The following is an 18,003-nucleotide window of genomic DNA, read 5'->3' as shown; positions in this document are numbered from 1 at the left end:
TAAATAAATATATTATTAATATGTTTACCATATACAATATTTAAATGCATGTTTACTTTCTATGTTTTCATTGTTAATATAATTGCATTTTAATTACTACTATAGGCTAAAATGTGTAATTTTTTACCTGTTGTAAATCTCTGGAAACACTCTGCTTTGAAGGCTAGTAGGACAGGACATCATTATGGAATATCAAGTTTGTAAACTAGGCCACAAGGTTGCAAAATATCCCAAAAAAGATGCCGACAAACCATAACTATTCTGTACCAAAATACCATGTTTGTATTCATATAATCACCAGGAATCAATTGGTATTTTAAGCTTTTTTAAACAAAATGTTATAATAAATATTTTGGATTTAAAATTCTAGACTTTTTAGCCAGCATGATCAACAGATCTGGGAAAAGTTTGGAAAAGGGTGATTTAGATCACGGGTAACCAACTGGTGGTCCGTGAGAAAATTATGGTGGTCCGGAGAAAAATTATTTGCATTTTTAATATTGCATTAAATCAGGGGTCCTCAAACTATGGCCAGATACATGCAGTGAACATTTGGTGTTGCTGCATAGAAGTCTCCCCCTTCATGGTCTTTTTGTGTGACTTAGAGGGGGGGCAGAAATTCTGACTTGAGGTCTGCTTTGGTCTCCTGATATGGGGCTTTGGACGAAGGCTGGAGGAAACGCTGCTGGTGGCAAAGAGCTGGAGGACCATCATCAGTGGGAGTACATCATGGCCTGAAACTGGCTGACCATCTCAGCCCGCTGAGCCTCCAGGCGCCAATACCTGGCCTTGCACTTCCAAAGTCTTCCCTCTGCTTGGAAAGCCTATGCTCGTAGTCCTCAGTGAGGTGCTTCTGCTGAGCCTCCTTCTTGGTCAGATCCATTTTGAACTGAGCTGTATTGCAAACTCTTTCTCGTGGTGGCTGCTTAGCTCTAACAACTGCTTCCTATTGGGGCCCTGAGGAGTCCTGGCGGGGAGGTGAGGAGTTGGCCACGCCCACCCAAACACATGATCACCTAGCCACGCCCACCCAGTCAGTCATTAGGCAGAACATATTAGTGGTCTGTGGGAATTAAAATTATGAATTTAGTGATCCCTGAGGTTCGAAAGGTTGGTGACTCCGATTTAGATTATTTGTTCCTTTTTTTAAAAATGATGTTTCACACAGACTATTTATATTCTATGACTGACATTTACATTTCAAACTTCTTGTTTCTATTCATAATTTTTGGAATTTGGACTCAAGCACATCTTAAAATGCAAGTATTCCCTTAGTTGCAGTTACTACTTTGACCACATTTTAAAGCATACTCTACTTCTGATTCCATTCCACATTTTAAATATTTTTTTAAGTTCCATATTTTAAAGATTTAGAATAACGTAGAATAACTTTATTGTCACTTTGAATCTATAGCAATCAGCATACATTAAAATGAAATTTTGTTGCATACAGCTCTCAAAGGGTCACCACCTCCAAAAAATACTACACAAACATGACAAAATAAACACAAAAAGTATGCTTATAGCCACATATATTAAAGAAAACTCCTTATAATAAAGCAAGCAAATTAACAATTTCATTCTTCTATTTGGAAACGTGAGCTACAAATTATGTTCACAACAGTTTGACAGTTTGTACATAAACAAGCCTTGAGGCTATATAATTATAATCATTGCAATGCAGCCATCATATCTCTGTCCCCCCCCTTACCCCCTTTTTTATGCTGCAAAGAACTGGGTGAAACATTTGGTAGCACCAGACCATCTTTAAATTCAGTTGGATGCTGCCACCCAGGTCATTGCAATAATGTCAGAAAAGAACATTTTGTTTTTATCCTGCATGAAACCATAACAAAGAATGGAATAACAAAGATAATACAATATGATAAACAAGATAGGGGGAGGGGAAAAGTATTAATGCATATGCCTGGTAAACACAATCAGGAGATTTTCATTGCCTCCAATTAGGAATGAGCTGAAACAGAATTTGCTACTGCAAGACAACCATTAGCAAGCTCACGAGAAATTAATAAACAAGAAAAAATCTGGACCATCTCCAGAATGGCTAAGTATTCCTACACGCATCAACAAAATGGCTCCAAGGTACTCTTAAGGAAAAATATTTATTCTGTCTCAATATACAGACATCACAGGTCATTACATAACATACAGTCTACTAAACATATGGTCTACTACATAATATACGGACTACTAAACTCACTGTCCTTTTTGCATTTTAGCTGAGTAACCTTAGAACAAGATGATTTGTGGGTTCTGCTGGTCTATCAGAATCAGCTCACCTCCCAAAAAATAAAAGTCAAGTAGAACTTTCTTTTTTAAAAAAGGTAGGCCTCAGTGTTTTGAATACAACATGTGACATTCCCAGCCAAGTAGCCAGTAAGCAAACATTGCAGTTAACTTCTAATTTAAGGAAGATATTCGGAACATGTGCCTTACCTCCAAGTTAATGAACTTTCCAGGTGCAGTTTGATTTAACATCATCATTTTGTAAAATAATGGCAGTTCTCATTTAAGAAGAACCTTAGTAACCTTCTGTGACAGACAAAGGAATTGGGATAGTAGTTCTTTCCAGTTCTGAAGCAAGCTAGCAGCATCTAGCAAATAAACTTACCAACATCACACCTATTATTTGGATGAGAGACCACAAGGAAATCCCAGGGTTACAGGCTAGATTAAAAAGTTGGGGGGGGGGACCACCCCAGAAAGCAGTCATAACTAATTAATCAAAATTCTGGGAGCAGCTTTTCAGACTAACAATTTTAAGATAGTGGACAATAGCTTTAGCATGTTCTAAACAAAGCAGATAAGATCGCCTAGGAATTTTCTTGGAAAAGATACAGCTAATATTTGGCTGCAGTCCCTGCAATATGTAGGCTGTACTATAGAGGGTTCTTTCAGTCTTTTCAAAATGTCACATTGTTGGCACTTGATTTGAAAAAGGATGTCCGTTGTGTCTATGTTAGCTTCCTAAATTTTATGGATTTCCCGATTGCTTATTTGTACCCTATGACAATCATTAAGTGCTGTGCCTCATGATTCTTGACAATGTATCTTTTCTTTTATGTATACTGAGAGCATATGCACCAAAAACAAATTCTTTGTGTGTCCAATCACACTTAGCCAATAAAGCTATTATTATTTTCAGATTAACAAAATGCATTAGCATGTGTATATCTGTGTAACATATCTTTTTGGGTAGATATCTACTTTCTTTTGAGAGCGGGCAACATAATTTCATTTTTAATGTGGGCCAGTGTACTTCCAGTAAAAAAAAGAACCATTAAAAGTTATCTTAAAATACATTAGTCTGAAACATTCTTTGTCAGACTCTCGGTTTCTCGTTACCAAACACTAAAAGGCTTCTCCACCTACAGTGTTATTGCCAAAGAATACAACAAAGCACAGCCTTTTACATTTTACAGAAGGAATGAACTCCTCCCTTGTACCCACAATATAGATCAGGAACAGCTGGAATTTTAAAATTAAGGGAGACTAGGATGGTCCCATTTCGGCCTTGTTCTGGCCTCATCAGCTAGCCACACCCTTCCTTACTGGGATTTGATCTGGTGGACTCTGCCTTGTAAGGCAGAGAATTAGCAGTTGAGCTATCAGACCTGATCCCTTCCAGCTGTGTAGAGGAGCTGTGACGTTCCTTCAATATACCAGGGTGATCCGACATAAAAAAACATACATACATACATACATACATACATATTTACATATATACACACACATAAATACACACACACACACACACACACACACACACACACCCTTACTGACACAGAGGACAGGAATCCAAATTACAACTACATGTAGGAACGTTTATTTCCTTTTACATACACTGACAGCATATGCACCTGCTGTGGTTGCAGCAAAGACAAATTCCTTGTGTGTCCAATCAAACTTGGCCAATAAAGAATTCTATTCTATTGCCACCATTTGGCTCAAAGGAGACAAGAAACAAGATTACGCCTTGGGGGGGGGGGGGAATCGTGATCCAGAGGGATCCTCCCAATCCGAGGAAGACGAGTCAGATTACTCCCTGCCAGAATGGCTGGAGATAAAAACAAAACAAACCTGTAATCCAGCACGTGAGGAGGGAGCTTGGTCAGAGTGGAGGGAGACTACCTCGGGAGCGCTGCCGGGAGTTGCCCCCCCTCTTCAATCCCCGCAAAGAAGAGACTGACCCCCGCTCTCCCTCCGCCCCCTTCACCCGATCGGCCTCACCTATCGCCCGGTCGGTTTCCTTCCGTCGAGCAAACGGAGGGCGCAAAACAGCCCCACCCACCACGTCAACCCCCCGCCCGCAACTTACTGACTTGGCGCCGACGTGACCGCGCGCCCTCGGCTGCTCGGAAGTTGGACGCTCAGCGACCGGAAATCACGGACAATGGACAGCTAGAGCGACCGAGTTCCCGAACCACCCCCACGCCAAGTTGTCGCTCCACTCCATCTCTTTCCACCCACCCACCCCTCCCGACTCTACTCTCCCGTCTAAAGCGAAAGCTGGCCCTTTTCACCAATCTTCCAATCACTTCAGCGAATGGCACGCACGTCCCGCCCTTCGCCGCTCCGCCTTCCAATCCTCCCTTCGAGAGTGCTTCTGCCAAGTTTTCTTAATTCGCGGGGAAGTTCGAGGTGGTTTTCGTTGTTCTTACCCAAGAACCATGTTCTTAATACTTTTTCCTTTCTCTTTCTTTTAGAAATTACGGACTCCCCCCAAAAAAATTTTCGTTTGTATGCGTTATGTGGAAGAATTCCAAGAGCTTTTGTTTGCATGTACTGTATTATATTTACTGTAATAAAATTAAAAATCGATGCTTTTGGTGCTTTTGGCTTGAAACTCAACATTAAGAAAACTAAGATCATGGCATCCTGCCTTCTCAATTCCTGGCAAATAGATGTGGGAGAAATGGAGGTAGTGACAGATTTTATTTTGCTGGGCTCCAACATCACCAGAGATGAGAAATTGAAAGCCAAGAAATTAAAAGACACTTGCTCATGTGGAGGAAAGCTATGGCAAATCTAGACAGGATTAGTGATGGGCGAACCGAACCCGCACAATTCAGGTCCGTACCGAATTTTGCGGTGTTCGGTATGCCGAACACGAACCCGAAATTTTTTCAAACTTTGGGCAAAGTTCGGGGTTGTGTTTGGCGTTCGGAGCTTTGACGTAACCGGCAGGTTGCTAAGGACGCCAAGGTGATCACTTCCTGGATTCCATGGAATCCAGGAAGTGATCACCTTGGCGTCCTTAGCAACCTGCCGGTGACGTCAAAGCTCCGCCCCCGGAATCTCTTCGTGGGAGGGATTCCCTATTCGGGTTCGGTTCAGGTTCGGCCAAATTTTGCGTAAAGTTCGTCCGAACTTGCTGAACCCGAACACCGTTGGGTTCATCCATCACTAGACAGGATACTAAAAAGAAGAGACATCACCTTATCAACAAAAGTGTGTCTGGTCAAAGCTATGGTTTTCCCAATTGGAATGTATTTTGTGAAAATTTAAACCATGATGAAGACTGAGTGCCAAAGGATTGAGGCCTTTGAACTATGGTGCTGGGGAAGAGGGCGTTTGCCTTCTCTGTGGCGGCCCCGGCCCTCTGGAACCAACTCCCCCCAGAGATTAGAATTGCCCCCACCCTCCTTGCCTTTCGTAAGCTACTTAAAACCCACCTCTGCCGCCAGGCATGGGGGTATTAAGATTTCTTCTCCCCTAGGCTGTTACAATTGTATGCATGGTATGTTTGTATGTATGTTTGGTTTTGTATATTAAGGGGTTTTTAATTCGCTTTTAGTATTGGATTATTATTGTATACTGTTTATGATTGCTGTTAGCCCCCCCGAGTTTTCGGAGAGGGGCGGCATATAAATCCAATAAAACTTGAAACTTCGCCTGGTGCACCAGTTGCGGCCCTATTTGGACAGGGAGTCATTGCTCAGTCACTCATGCCCTCATCACCTCGAGGTTCGATTACTGCAACGCTCTCTACATGGGGCTACCTTTGAAAAGTGTTCGGAAACTTCAGATCGTGCAGAATGCGGCCGCGAGAGCCATCGTGGGGCTTCCTAGATTCGCCCATGTTTCTGCAACACTCCGCAGCCTGCACTGGCTGCCGATCGGTTTCCGGTCACAATTCAAAGTGTTGGTAATGACCTTTAAAGCCCTACATGGCATTGGGCCAGAATACATCCGGAACCGCCTTCTACCGCACAAATCCCAGCGGCCGATAAGTTCCCACAGAGTTGGCCTTCTCCGGGTCCCATCGACCACACAATGTCGTTTGGCGGGCCCCAGGGGAAGAGCTTTCTCTGTGGCGGCCCCGGCCCTCTGGAATCAACTCCCCCTAGAGATTAGAATGGCCCCCACCCTCCTTGTCTTTCGCAAATTACTCAAGACCCACCTTTGTCGCCAGGCATGGGGGAGTTAGGATATTCCTTCCCCTAGGCCATTACAAGTTATGTATGGTATGTTTGTGTGTATGTTTGGTTTTTATAATAAGGGTTTTTAGTTGTTTTATTAAATGGGATTGTTACATGTTGTTTTTTATCATTTTTGTTAGCCGCCCCAAGTCTGCAGAGAGGGGCGGCATACAAATCCAATAAATAAATAAATAATAATAATAATAAGATTCCTTGGACTGCAAGGCGATCAAACCGGTCAGTCCTACAGGAGATCAACCCTGACTGCTTTTTAGAAGGCCAGATCCTGAAGATGAAACTCAAAATACTTTGGCAAACCTAATGAGGGCAAAAGAAAAAGGGGACAACAGAGAACGAGGTGGCTGGATGGAATCACTGAAGCAGAAGGTGTGAGCTTAATGGACTGCAGAAGATGATAGAGGACAGGAAGGCCTGGAGGAACCTTGTCCATGGGGTCACGATGGGTCAGACACGGCTTTGCAACTAACAACTGCTTCTCACAACTGTTTCATCGGAATTTAATACTGTATTGTTTTTCAACATAGACTGGCAAATAATGTTGATTTCAACATTATTGAGTGTGTTGGAGAACCCCCAGGGATTTTAGAATCACATTTTAAGAAGCACCCATTTAGAAGTGGCACTTCTTTCTGGCTTAGTTTTTAGAGTTAGACTGAGCAAGCAAATTAAGATCCATTAAACCAGTTCAGTATTTTGGTTTAGCCCAGTCATTTGATTTTGTCTGTCTGTCTGTCTTACCCCACTTCTATATTTTGTAAAATTTATTATCTGCCCATGTTACAACCACCCAAATGTTTGGTTTGTCTATAGTTTATGGCTTAGCTAAATTGCAATTTCTAGACCAGTGTTTCCCAACCTTGGCAACTTGGAGATGTTTGGACTTCAATTCCCAGAATTCCCCAGCCAGCGAATGCTTGCTGGGCAATTCTGGGATTTGAAGTCCAGATATCTTCAAGTTGCCAAGGTTGGGAAACACTGTTCTAGACAATTGTTAGATTACCCCGATATTTTTTCCAATGCTTCTTATATCTAATAGAATTGCTGCAAATTGAAACATTGATGGAAAATCTTAAAACTGCCATATAAGATGAACAGGGGAAGGAATAGTGTTATCGAGTATTTTCTTTTTACTTGCAAGTAGTAAATTTGCCTATCTTTTTAGGTTGAAAAAATCCCAAGGCATCTTAAAAACGGCAATTTATTATAATGTAAGATTTCATACATTTCAACCCATTTCATTACATGCATAGAGAGGAAGCTGTTGTTTGCTGGAACAAGGAACAGAAAAAGGGATCAGAAAATGACAAGATTTATTGACACTCCATAAAAAAAATGCAAGGAAGATCCTGTACATTAGAAATCTATAAGGGATTAAAAGAAAATTACCTAGAGTTTTTCTTCTTCTTAGCTTCTTTTGCAATTCATTCTCATTGGAGTAACCATTAAGTGGCAAGAAGTGCCATCTTTTTATTCCTCTTCTGACAGTCAGCAACTCTTAGCACTGTGAAATCCTCTCTGAGCATGGTTGTTTGCAAACAATTACCCAATTACCTTAGGTAACATCACTGCCTTAGAACTCTTAACTGCCAGCTATGTTTATGTCATAAGAAGCAGCTTAGATTCATGAGATTTAATTAAAACAAATGAATAGGATGCCAAATAAGTGAAAGCAGTTCAAACTGAATAAATCATTATGAGACAGAAATATTACCGTACATCTGGCAAACCTGCAAGTCAGAACAGCAGCTTACAAATGATTTATATCTGACAGAAGCAGGCTGTCCCAATCTGGTGAAAATATGTGCTTCAGGTGTTAATGCACCCATCATCCCTATTGAGCACAGTTTAAGATCAATATAATGGAAACTAGAACTGAGGTAACAACAATGTCCTGCTAGGTCAGACAAAAGTTCCATTTTGTTCCACCTAACTTTAATTCCAATGATGGGCTGGATACTTTTCATGAACACTATAATCACTCTGAAAGATATTAGCTCACTCACATCATTTATTTCCCAGCAGCTGACATTAACTGTAACATGGCTCTGATTGTGAATTTAATTTCGACAGGATGCTAGATCCTAAATCCTTGGCAGCTTCTTCTCTAGTAATTATGAACTGCTAACAAGAGCTTACAAAACATTTGTCAGACCAATCCTAGCTCGCCTGTATGGAACCCACATTGCATATCCAACATCAACACAATTGAGAGAGTCCAGAAATATTTCACAAGAAGAGTCCTTCATTCCTCTTCTCACAACAAAATACCTTACTCCGCCAGACTTGAAATTCTTGGTTTAGACAACTTACAACTCCGTCGTCTCCGTTCTGACTTAATTATAGTTCATAAAATCATATACCAAAATGTCCTGTTAACGACTACTTCACCTTCAACCACAACAACACACGAGCACAAAATCGATTTAAACAAGATGTCAACAGCTCCAAACTTGGCTGCAAAAAACACAACTTCAGCAACAGCGTAATCAACGCCTGGAATGCACTACCTGATTCTGTGGTTTCTACTCCTAACCCCAAAACCTTTAACCTTAGACTATCTACAACTGGCCTCTCCCCCTTTCTAAGAGGTCTGTAAGGGGCGTGCATAAGCGCACCACTGTGCCTACCGTCCCTGTCCTATTGTCTTCTTTTGTTACTTTTTATCATTACTTATCTAATGTTTTATTTGTACAAATTATCACCCTATAATTGTTTGACTAAATAAATAAATAAATAAATAAAGTATTCTCCTTGCGCATATGTGATAGTCCTTCCTGACTCTAGGGGGCGGTGCTCATCTTTGTTACAAAGCCAAAGAGCCAGCCCTGTTTGAAGATGTCTCTGTGGTCATGTGGCCAGCATGATTAAACACCAAAGGTGCCCAGAATGCTGTTACCTTCCCACCAAAGGTGGTCCCTATTTTTCTACTTGCATTTTTATGTGGTTTTGAAAGGCTAGGTTGGAAGAAGCTATGGTAACTAACGGGTGCTTACTCCGTTACACAGCACTAGGGATTCGAACAGCCGAACTGCTGAGCTTTCTGATTGACAAGCTCAGCGTCTTAGCCAATGAGCCATCACATTCCTGTAAACAGGATACTAATGGCAGGCAAATGTAGGCCCTCCTCATCAAAACTGATCCATGTAGATTTAAAAAAACAACAGAACGGTTACAGGTGTTCTGTTCATGAATTGCAATAGAAGTAATGCTAGACTTACAATTACAATTCAGCCCAACATTTCTGTTGCTAAGTGAGACAGTTAAGTAAATTTTGCCCCATTTTATGACCTTGTTTGCCACAGCTGTTAAATGAATCACTACCGTTGTTAGTCACATAGTTAAGTGAATCACTGCAGTAACCTGGCTGTTAAAGTGAATCTAGCTTCCCATTGACTTTGCTTGTCAGAAGGTTGCAAAAGGTGATCACATGATCCGGGGCACTGCAACCGTCATAAATGTGAGTCAGTTGTCAAGCATGCAAATGTAAATCACGTGACCCATGGGGATGCTGCAATGGTCATAAGTGTGAAAAATATTCATAAGTCACTTTTTTCAGTGCCGTTGTAACTTTGAATGGTCATTAACTGTTGTAGGAGGGCTACCTGTATGTTACTAAATTACCTGCAGTGATTCACTTAACAACTATGGCAATAAGAGTAATAAAATGAGGCAAAATTATCTTAACTGTCTCACTTAGCAAGGGAATTTTGAGCTCAACTGTGGTTGTAAGTCAAGGACTACAGTACTTGTTATGCAAAACGTTAAACATCCAAATTTTCCACCGCTTTAGGGAATTGTGTCACATTTCTACTCCAGTACCCAGACAAGCTGGGCAAGTGCAGGAATGGAATTCTACCGGATCTGGAACACAGCCAGGTTAAGGTCAATTGATGCCCTAAGCACAACAACAGAGCCCTTGGCCCTTTTCAATGCTAAATGACAAAACATTAAAAGTCTCAGTAAATGCCAAAGGTGATCTAAAGAGATTAAAAACTCAAGTTTTCTTCCAGGTTGAACCCCAGAACTACAGTATATAAAGTTTAAAAAATATATTTAACCTCAAATAGCAAGAAGCAACAGAAACAGATTATTTAATAACTAAAATAAAAGCTGCCAAATTTCAATACTTTCAAAGCATTGCTACTAAGGTGGCTAGAGTATAGGAGAAAATGCAAACCTAAAAATAAAAAATTGAAAACTAAAAGTCAAGCTTGACAATGAAAGAGGTAGGAACATGATAGCTTGGGGGGGGGGGGGAGAGCCAGAGCACAATAATGCCCCATTACTCTCGGTTCCCTAAGCAGATGCTTTATTTAGGTTAATGCTTAATCCAGGGTTGATCTGGAAGGAACGCGGGTTGGCAGAAAGTTACATGAAACGCTAAATAGAGGAAGCTGCGCCCGAATAACGCAGAGGCAAAACCGCAAGCGCAACAAGCTAGTTTTATCTTCGGCCTTTCTTTCTCCCCCCCCCCCCTTTCTGCTTACACGACCGTTGCGTTCAGAGAAGGAAGATTATTAGATTTGTAATGTATTGTATTATTGCTATGTTGTGAGCCACCCCGAGTCTTCGGAGAGGGGCGGCATACAAATCTAATAAATTATTATTATTACTTTTATATTATTATTATTATTATTAATTATTATTATCTGTATTTTATTTCTAGCGGACTGCCGTTCCTTGCATTCCCCGCCGTTTATCCCAACGACGCACCCGCATAAAAAAAACCCCGGTTTCACCCGCATGGGTGAAGGATCCCTGCAAGCCTTGCACACCCGCGTTTTCCAACGTATTGGATCCCAATAGTTGCTACCAACGTATTTGCTACGTATTTGCAATCCGGGAATTTCGAGATAATCCTCTTTCCAATCTAATTCGGATGCACAGGCACAGCTTAGGCGATTTGCACCCAGCCTGAGTAGAGCGGAAACTCACCCACGACCCTTTCTTGACCTCCTCCCTAAATAACCACGAACTGGAGCTTTGGGAGCTGGACCCTCGTCTTTAAAGAGCGCGCAAAACCAGCACGCGCTCAACCTTCAACCATAGAGCTCCTAGTTCCTCTCGCTTCCTAGCGATCACCAGGAAATACAACGGAGAGGAGGAGGAGGAGGAATAATAGGGGGGTGAAATTAATCGGGGACCTTCCTGTTCCCAGCAGCCCCTAGAGCCGATAGTTGGGCTTTTAGTGGAACTCGCTTTGCGGTGGCTTGGATTCTTCCCCAAGGTGCTTAGGCGCCCCGGGGACGTGACTGGGGTTCCTTCATCCCGGGCAAAAAAGTGAGTTTTAATCGTAGGATCCGCACGGGTGGGATAAATAGGGGTGGGGTGGTTTTTTTTTAATGCATTAGTGTACCAGCGTGCCTTCTGTCTCCTATCCTAAGGTTTCTTTTATTTTTTTTACTAGTACCATGTATATGAATATTATTATATCTAATGTTTTTGTTATTTTTTTTGTTACTAATACAGTACCATGTACAGTATATGAATATTATTATATCTAATGTTTTTGTTATTTTTTTCTTGCTACTAATACCACGTATATGAATATTATTATATCTAATGTTTTTTCTTATTTTTTTCTTGTTACTAATACCATGTATACGAATATTACTATATCTAATGTTTTTGTTATTTTTTTTCTTGTTACTAGTACCATATACAGTACATGAATATTATTATATCTTTACATACCTCCAGTGTGTACTTGACAAAGCAAATAAACTTTGTTTGTTTGTTTGTATGTATGTATGTATGTATGTATGTACAGTATGTATGTATGTATGTATGTATGTATGTATGTATGTATGTATGTATGTATGTAAATATTTGGAACAAGGTTGCATATTTTTGCAATGACCCCCCTCCGCTGCTTCCCGATCAACCTCTCTGCCCGATCGAGCGCGCAGGACTCTCGCATTATTTTGTTGGGATCGGGTCGTTTCTGCTGCCAAGCTTGAACGAAGACTTTCCTTATCCCTACCCCCCCTCTCCGTTCTTTCCCTCCATCTGGGTGAAAACTGCCATGGTTTTCCAACGATGAAGCCCCACGCTCGGCACTCGGTGGTGTAGAGGCAACGCTCCCGACCGTTTCCCCTTGCGCTACGGGCGGGGGTTGTAGTAGCTCGCTGCCCCAAACGACGAGGCTTATTTGCTCGCAAGATGGCCACCCCGGAGTTAACCGAGAAAGCTGTCATTTAAAAGTTGCGCCTCAGGAGCGCAGCCCCGTAGCCCATCTCCACCGAGTTAGGGGATCGCTAGGGTTAGTTAGAGTAAGGAAGGCGAGAAAGAATCCTTAAAGTCTCCACAGGGCAATCTTTCGAGCAGTGTACTACTAGGAGAAGGAGGTCTGGTAGTGGGGATGGAGATGGAAAGATACGAAACTGACAGAAAAAGTATAGCTTCCTGAGCTATAGTGAAATTAATGTATACTGCTCAAAAAAATGAAGAGAACACTCAAATAACACATCCTAGATCTGAATGAATGAAATATTCTCACTGAATACTTCGTTCTGTACAACCATGTGAAATGGATTGTCAGTCAGTGTTGTTTCCTAAGTGGATAGTTTGGTTTCACAGAAGTTTGATTTACTTGGAGTTATATTGTGTTGTTTAAGTGCTCCCTTTATTTTGTTGAGCAGTGTAGTTTTAAGGCCTGGGCAAACACAACCATTGTGATTTTTAAAAATTATATTTTATGGCCCAACACTTGTCTAAATCCAGCTAAGTTTGGCTTGGTTATCATTCTTAACTGAGCAAACCAAAGCTTATTGCAACAGCGAACTTGGTGGTGTTCTTAAAAACAAAACGATTTCCAGGAGAATCCAGATTGTGTTTATTGTCTCTCGTCTCACCCCTTTCTAGCACAGCTTCTGTGCCTTTTGCACAGATAAATGAAAAATGTTTTCTCAGTTCAGAGATACTGTGGAGCAGTGTTTCTCAATCTCAGGAATTTTAAGACAAGGTGGACTTCAACTTGCAACATTCCCTGGCCAAATCTGCAGAAGTCTTCAAATGCTGACATTTAGAAGCACTTCTGTAGAGGTGGGAGCCAGATTGTTTACTATGTGAGGTCAATGTTTGTCTTGTTATGATTAATAATATAAGCAACTACATTGGAGAAATCAGTCTTTTGGAAATAAATACAGTATACTGTATTTTTTCTCTCATTATCATGCTGAAAGAAGCTGTTAAAGCTGGTGGTGTTTGCACATAACCAGTTGTGTATAGAGAAGCTGAGATACGGTAGTTTTACAACAAAAAACTAAGCATACATGGAAGTTAAAATGAGAACACTCCTCAGTCTTAATGAATTTATTATTTTGGAAGCCGTAGCTTCTGTGGGATAGAATAGAATAGGATAGAATAGAATTCTTTATTGGCCAAGGAATTTGTCTTGGTGCAAATGCTCTCAGTGTACATAAAAGAAAAAGAAGTCAGAGGTTAGGTCAGAAAAAGAGACAGAATAACAGATTTGGAAGGGATAATATTGCTCTGGGTAGTGGGCAAAGGTTGATTGCTTCCTATGATCAAGTATCCCTGAGTTGGAAAAGAAATAGCTATTGGGGGTCCTAATACTTGCGATATCCCTAGTCCTTGGGATACCAAGATAATGGCAGGATGTGATGAGAGCATGCATTTGTTTTGCACATATTGGTCCAGGATTTCAAAATCAATGCCAGCGGTGCCTATAAGATTAAGCTAAATTGGTTCCCATATTTGCCAAGGCATAAAAGACATAAGCCAATTATTAAAATTTAGCCAATTATACAGCATCCCAATAATTCAGGTGCTAACTGGTTTATTCACTAGCCTATCTATGGTGTAAGTGTTATCAAGGAGATCAAGTTTAAAATGCTAGAATAGCTGTTCTCTATACAGTGGGTCAAGGATGTAAATCAGCTTGGATAAATACAATGGATGTATTTTGGCTTGAACAAATATAGTGCCAGACTGAGTTTGAACCCCAGAAACAAGGCAGCACAAAATATACATAATAAATTTAATCAATAGTGACTAGCTTTTACCCAAATGGTAAAAAAGAGGAGAGGAAGTGTTTGTGGCTAATTCTCTCTCTGTCCCTCTCATCTTCTCCCTCCCATATCTTTCAGATACATTCTGGCTTGAAAATCCTCCTTTTGAGATGGCACATGAAGATCCTGGCATTGCAGAGATCCATGGCTCAGATAACGGTGGAATCCTAAGGAGAGTCTACATAGGTGAGAAAATGGAGCATTGTAGAGTAAGATACATGACCTGTAGATATATACTCTATTGTCAAGGCAATAGGTATGTGTGTGGAGGGGTGTAAAGCATGTTTTTTAAGTCCATAACATCCAGATAACTTTAGAAGCAGTTTAAGTAGATGTCCCCTAAATTTATTGAACTGTAAGGAGGAGGAAGCGGAGACACAGCCCTATTGTTAATTTTTGTTATTCCAGCCAAATAATTTTAGCCTTTCTGTGTTGTTGATTTCATAGTGTGGTCTACCCAACAGAGCCGTCAGGTGTATAGCCATGTTGAATTGTAAATACTTTATTCTATTTTTCCTCCAAGAAAGTTTCTAAGTGGGATACAAAGTTCTCTCCTATTTTTCCCTTTTTAAAGGCAACCCAAAGAGATAAATCTTAGATTAAAATCCCATGCAAGTTCTGTGATTTGAATAAAGATTTCAATCCAGAATTCACTTAGTTCAGCTTTTTAAATGAGGGTGCAGTGAATGCAATCTGTCTATTTCCTCTTAGAAGTGCAGAGATTCCTTTCAAAATAACTTTGATAGACATCTGTCATAATCATATTACTTGAACAAATTACCTTTAAATTCAATTGAATCAAAATTTCAGTTATATAATGTGTTTTTGTCCTGATCTTTTAAAGGTGATTTTAAAAAGACTTTTAAAATGTGCATAGCAGAGATGGGGATATTTTAATTGTCCATGTGTTGCTCTTTCAGTCAACTCCCAAGCAGTGTAGACCATGGTTAGACAAGATGAAAGCAAATTATCCAATAGAATCTGAAGGGCCAGAGATGCCCCACTCCTAACCTGGTGCGGCAGTGAGTTCTTTTATTTTTTGTAAAACCGAGATCTCTTTCTGAACAAAGTGTTTCTCCCCTCCAACAGCTGACAAAGGCCTGGTGTGCAAGAGTGAAGAGGATTTCAAGCATGAGGCCATCCAATCCACAATACAGAACAGACAACCCACCTGGAGGGCAAGTTCACAACAGGAAGCCTCTCCTCTAGAATGGCAGGGGAATCTGTTAGTCTCCGGCAACTACGGTGAGGGTGATATGGCTGTAGCTACCAGTGTTGTCTCCCGATCCAGCAAGCAGCGCCCCTTTATTTGCAACGAGTGTGGCAAGAGTTTCAGCCACTGGTCGAAACTGCTACGGCATCAGCGCACGCACACCGGTGAGCGTCCCAGCACTTGTACCGACTGCGGCAAGAGCTTCTCGCAGAACTCACACTTGGTGCAGCACCGGCGCACCCACACGGGCGAGAAGCCTTACGTCTGCCGTGACTGCGGCAAGAGCTTCAGCTGGAGTTCCAACCTGATCCAGCACCAACGCATCCACACCGGAGAGCGCCCTTACACGTGCGGGGACTGCGGGCGCAGTTTCACCCAAAGCAAGAACTTGGCCAAGCACCGGCGAACCCACACAGGGGCCCGGCCGTTCCGTTGTCCTGAATGTGGCCGAGGCTTTGCACACGGCGCTGGCCTAATCAAGCACCAGCGTTTGCGTCACGACACGGACTCCCCCATTGGCCACCCATGCCCGGAATGTGGACAACGCTTCCGGGCTCCTTCAGAAGTGGAACGCCACCGCGTGGCCCATCACGGGGCCATCCCATCCGAGCCCTTCATCTGTGTGGAATGCGGGGAATGTTTCACCAAGAGTACGACCCTTCTCCGCCACAAGCGAGTGCACAAGCCGATATTTGTGCGCTGAGGGATTCTCCCTCTGGTGGGATGTCAATTCTGAGGGATGTCCAGGTGTTAGTAGCCTGGAGACAGGAGAGTTTGGGGTCCAGCGTGGCTCTACATTCTGGATCTCGCTTGCCTGGATCAAAGGCCCTGTGTGATAGTGATGGCGAATCTTTTTTTCCTTGGGTGTCGAAAGAGCATGCGCGCACACTGTCGTGCATACGTGAGTGCCCACACCTCTAATCCAATGCTTGGAGAGGGCAAAAACAGCTTCCCCTGCCCCCTGGAGGCCAGAAACGGCCTGTTTCTCAACTTCTGGTGGGCTCAGTATGCTCGTGTTTTGCCCTCCCCAGGCTCCAAAGGCTTCTCTGGAGCCAGTGGAGAGTATAAATGCCCTCCCCCACCCCCCGGAGGCTCTTTGGAGCGAAAAACACCCTCCCAGAGCCACTGTGAGAGCCAAAAATCAACTGGCAAGCACACACATGCACGATGGAGCTGAGCTAGGGTAATGGCTCGCATGCCAGCGGATATGGCTTCGTGTGCCACCTGTGGCACCCATGGCATAGGTTCGCCATCACTGAACTAGGAAATAGCAAGAAGGGGAGGAGGCAGGAAATTCAACTTGGAGCTCAGGACTCTGATCTTAATCTGCCTTCTGAGGCAAGATCAAACAGTAGTTCTCACTGACCATCTGAGAACTGGTCGGCTGTTACTGTAAATAAAGTTTTTAGTTAGAAGCCATACGAATTTTTGTGAAACCTGATCTTCAGTCAATCTAAGATGTATTGGGACTTCAAAGGGGGAAAAAATGAATGAGGAAGTTACCTTTGAGTTATTTGGTTTGGAAAGGTATGTGAAGTGGGGGGAAAGTGCAGACACTATAAAGAGTGGAGGGATCAGAGGGTTGATGACCATTTTGTGCAATAAAGTGTTTTGTATCCCCTAATCTCAGTTGCTTTCACTCTCAGTTTCCTTATGGTTATCTTTTCAGTAGAAAACTAGGCAATGTGTCAGAAATGGAATATGGACCAAACGTTTAATAAACAATAGATCTACATTGCTGAAAAGGTGGAGACACACAGAATAGGAGTAAATTATGATTATGGGAGCTACTATATTAAGTAGGCATATTAAACAGATATGGATTACAAAATATCTGGGTTTTTTAAAGGATGTTTTCTGGAGAGCAAGAATGTTTTATTATTGGTAAATAGTACGATGTTTTACTGCCACATACTATAATTGGATGGTGATAAGCTCTCTGTTTTCCTAATACTTTCCAAGTTTACAGTGATTTAAACCAACCTAAAGCCTTTGTGTTTTTGTTTCCTTCAGGAGATCATGTCTCTAGAGCTTGGCAGTTTGATATTGAGCCAAAAAATACAGTCTAAATATTAAAAATTAGTGATAAATTGCTGACAATTTCCATCAAAGCTTAAATATGTATTATAGTATTGCAATTCAATACCGTAATATATATTTTAGCTTTGATGGAAAATTGTCAGCATTAAGATATTAAAGGGTTTTACCTATAGCTGTGAGTTTATAAAATTAAGAGTGTGTGCTAATTTATAAAGTTGTGAGAGCAGTGGTGTTGCAATCAGAATACAGTATT

At 41.6% G+C, this 18,003-nt stretch overlaps 2 protein-coding genes across 5 annotated transcripts in view; one reads left to right on the top strand and one right to left on the bottom strand.

The window, feature by feature from the left end:
* ASB8 (ankyrin repeat and SOCS box containing 8) overlaps positions 1-11,475 on the bottom strand; it is a 29,867-nt gene extending 18,392 nt beyond the window's left edge. Inside the window, exon 1 of one of the 4 annotated variants that reach the window (XM_070740891.1) lies at positions 11,400-11,475. The gene's annotated coding sequence lies outside the window, so the exon portion shown is untranslated. The other 3 variants (XM_070740887.1, XM_070740890.1, XM_070740888.1) reach the window with 3 other exon arrangements.
* Positions 11,476-11,589: 114 nt separating this feature from the next.
* Positions 11,590-17,334, top strand: LOC139161578 (zinc finger protein 787-like). Its single transcript, XM_070740892.1, has 3 exons — positions 11,590-11,744; positions 14,577-14,683; positions 15,587-17,334. The coding sequence occupies exons 2-3, from the start codon at positions 14,608-14,610 to the stop codon at positions 16,411-16,413; spliced, it is 903 nt and encodes a 300-aa protein (XP_070596993.1). The 5' UTR covers positions 11,590-11,744; positions 14,577-14,607; the 3' UTR covers positions 16,414-17,334.
* Positions 17,335-18,003: the final 669 nt, after the last annotated feature.

The sequence above is a fragment of the Erythrolamprus reginae genome, chromosome 2, assembly GCF_031021105.1.
Source record: "Erythrolamprus reginae isolate rEryReg1 chromosome 2, rEryReg1.hap1, whole genome shotgun sequence".
NCBI lineage: Eukaryota > Metazoa > Chordata > Lepidosauria > Squamata > Dipsadidae > Erythrolamprus > Erythrolamprus reginae.
The sequence above is the reverse complement of the archived record's forward strand: the minus strand, read 5'-3'. Positions and strand labels throughout refer to the sequence as shown.

Excerpts from the sequence above, each read along its gene's own strand:
- LOC139161578 (XM_070740892.1), top strand. The coding sequence starts at position 14,608 with ATGGCACATGAAGATCCTGGCATTGCAGAGATCCATGGCTCAGATAAC. Across the intron at positions 14,684-15,586 it reads CCTAAGGAGAGTCTACATAG|CTGACAAAGGCCTGGTGTGC; the intron begins GTGAGAAAATGG and ends CCCCTCCAACAG.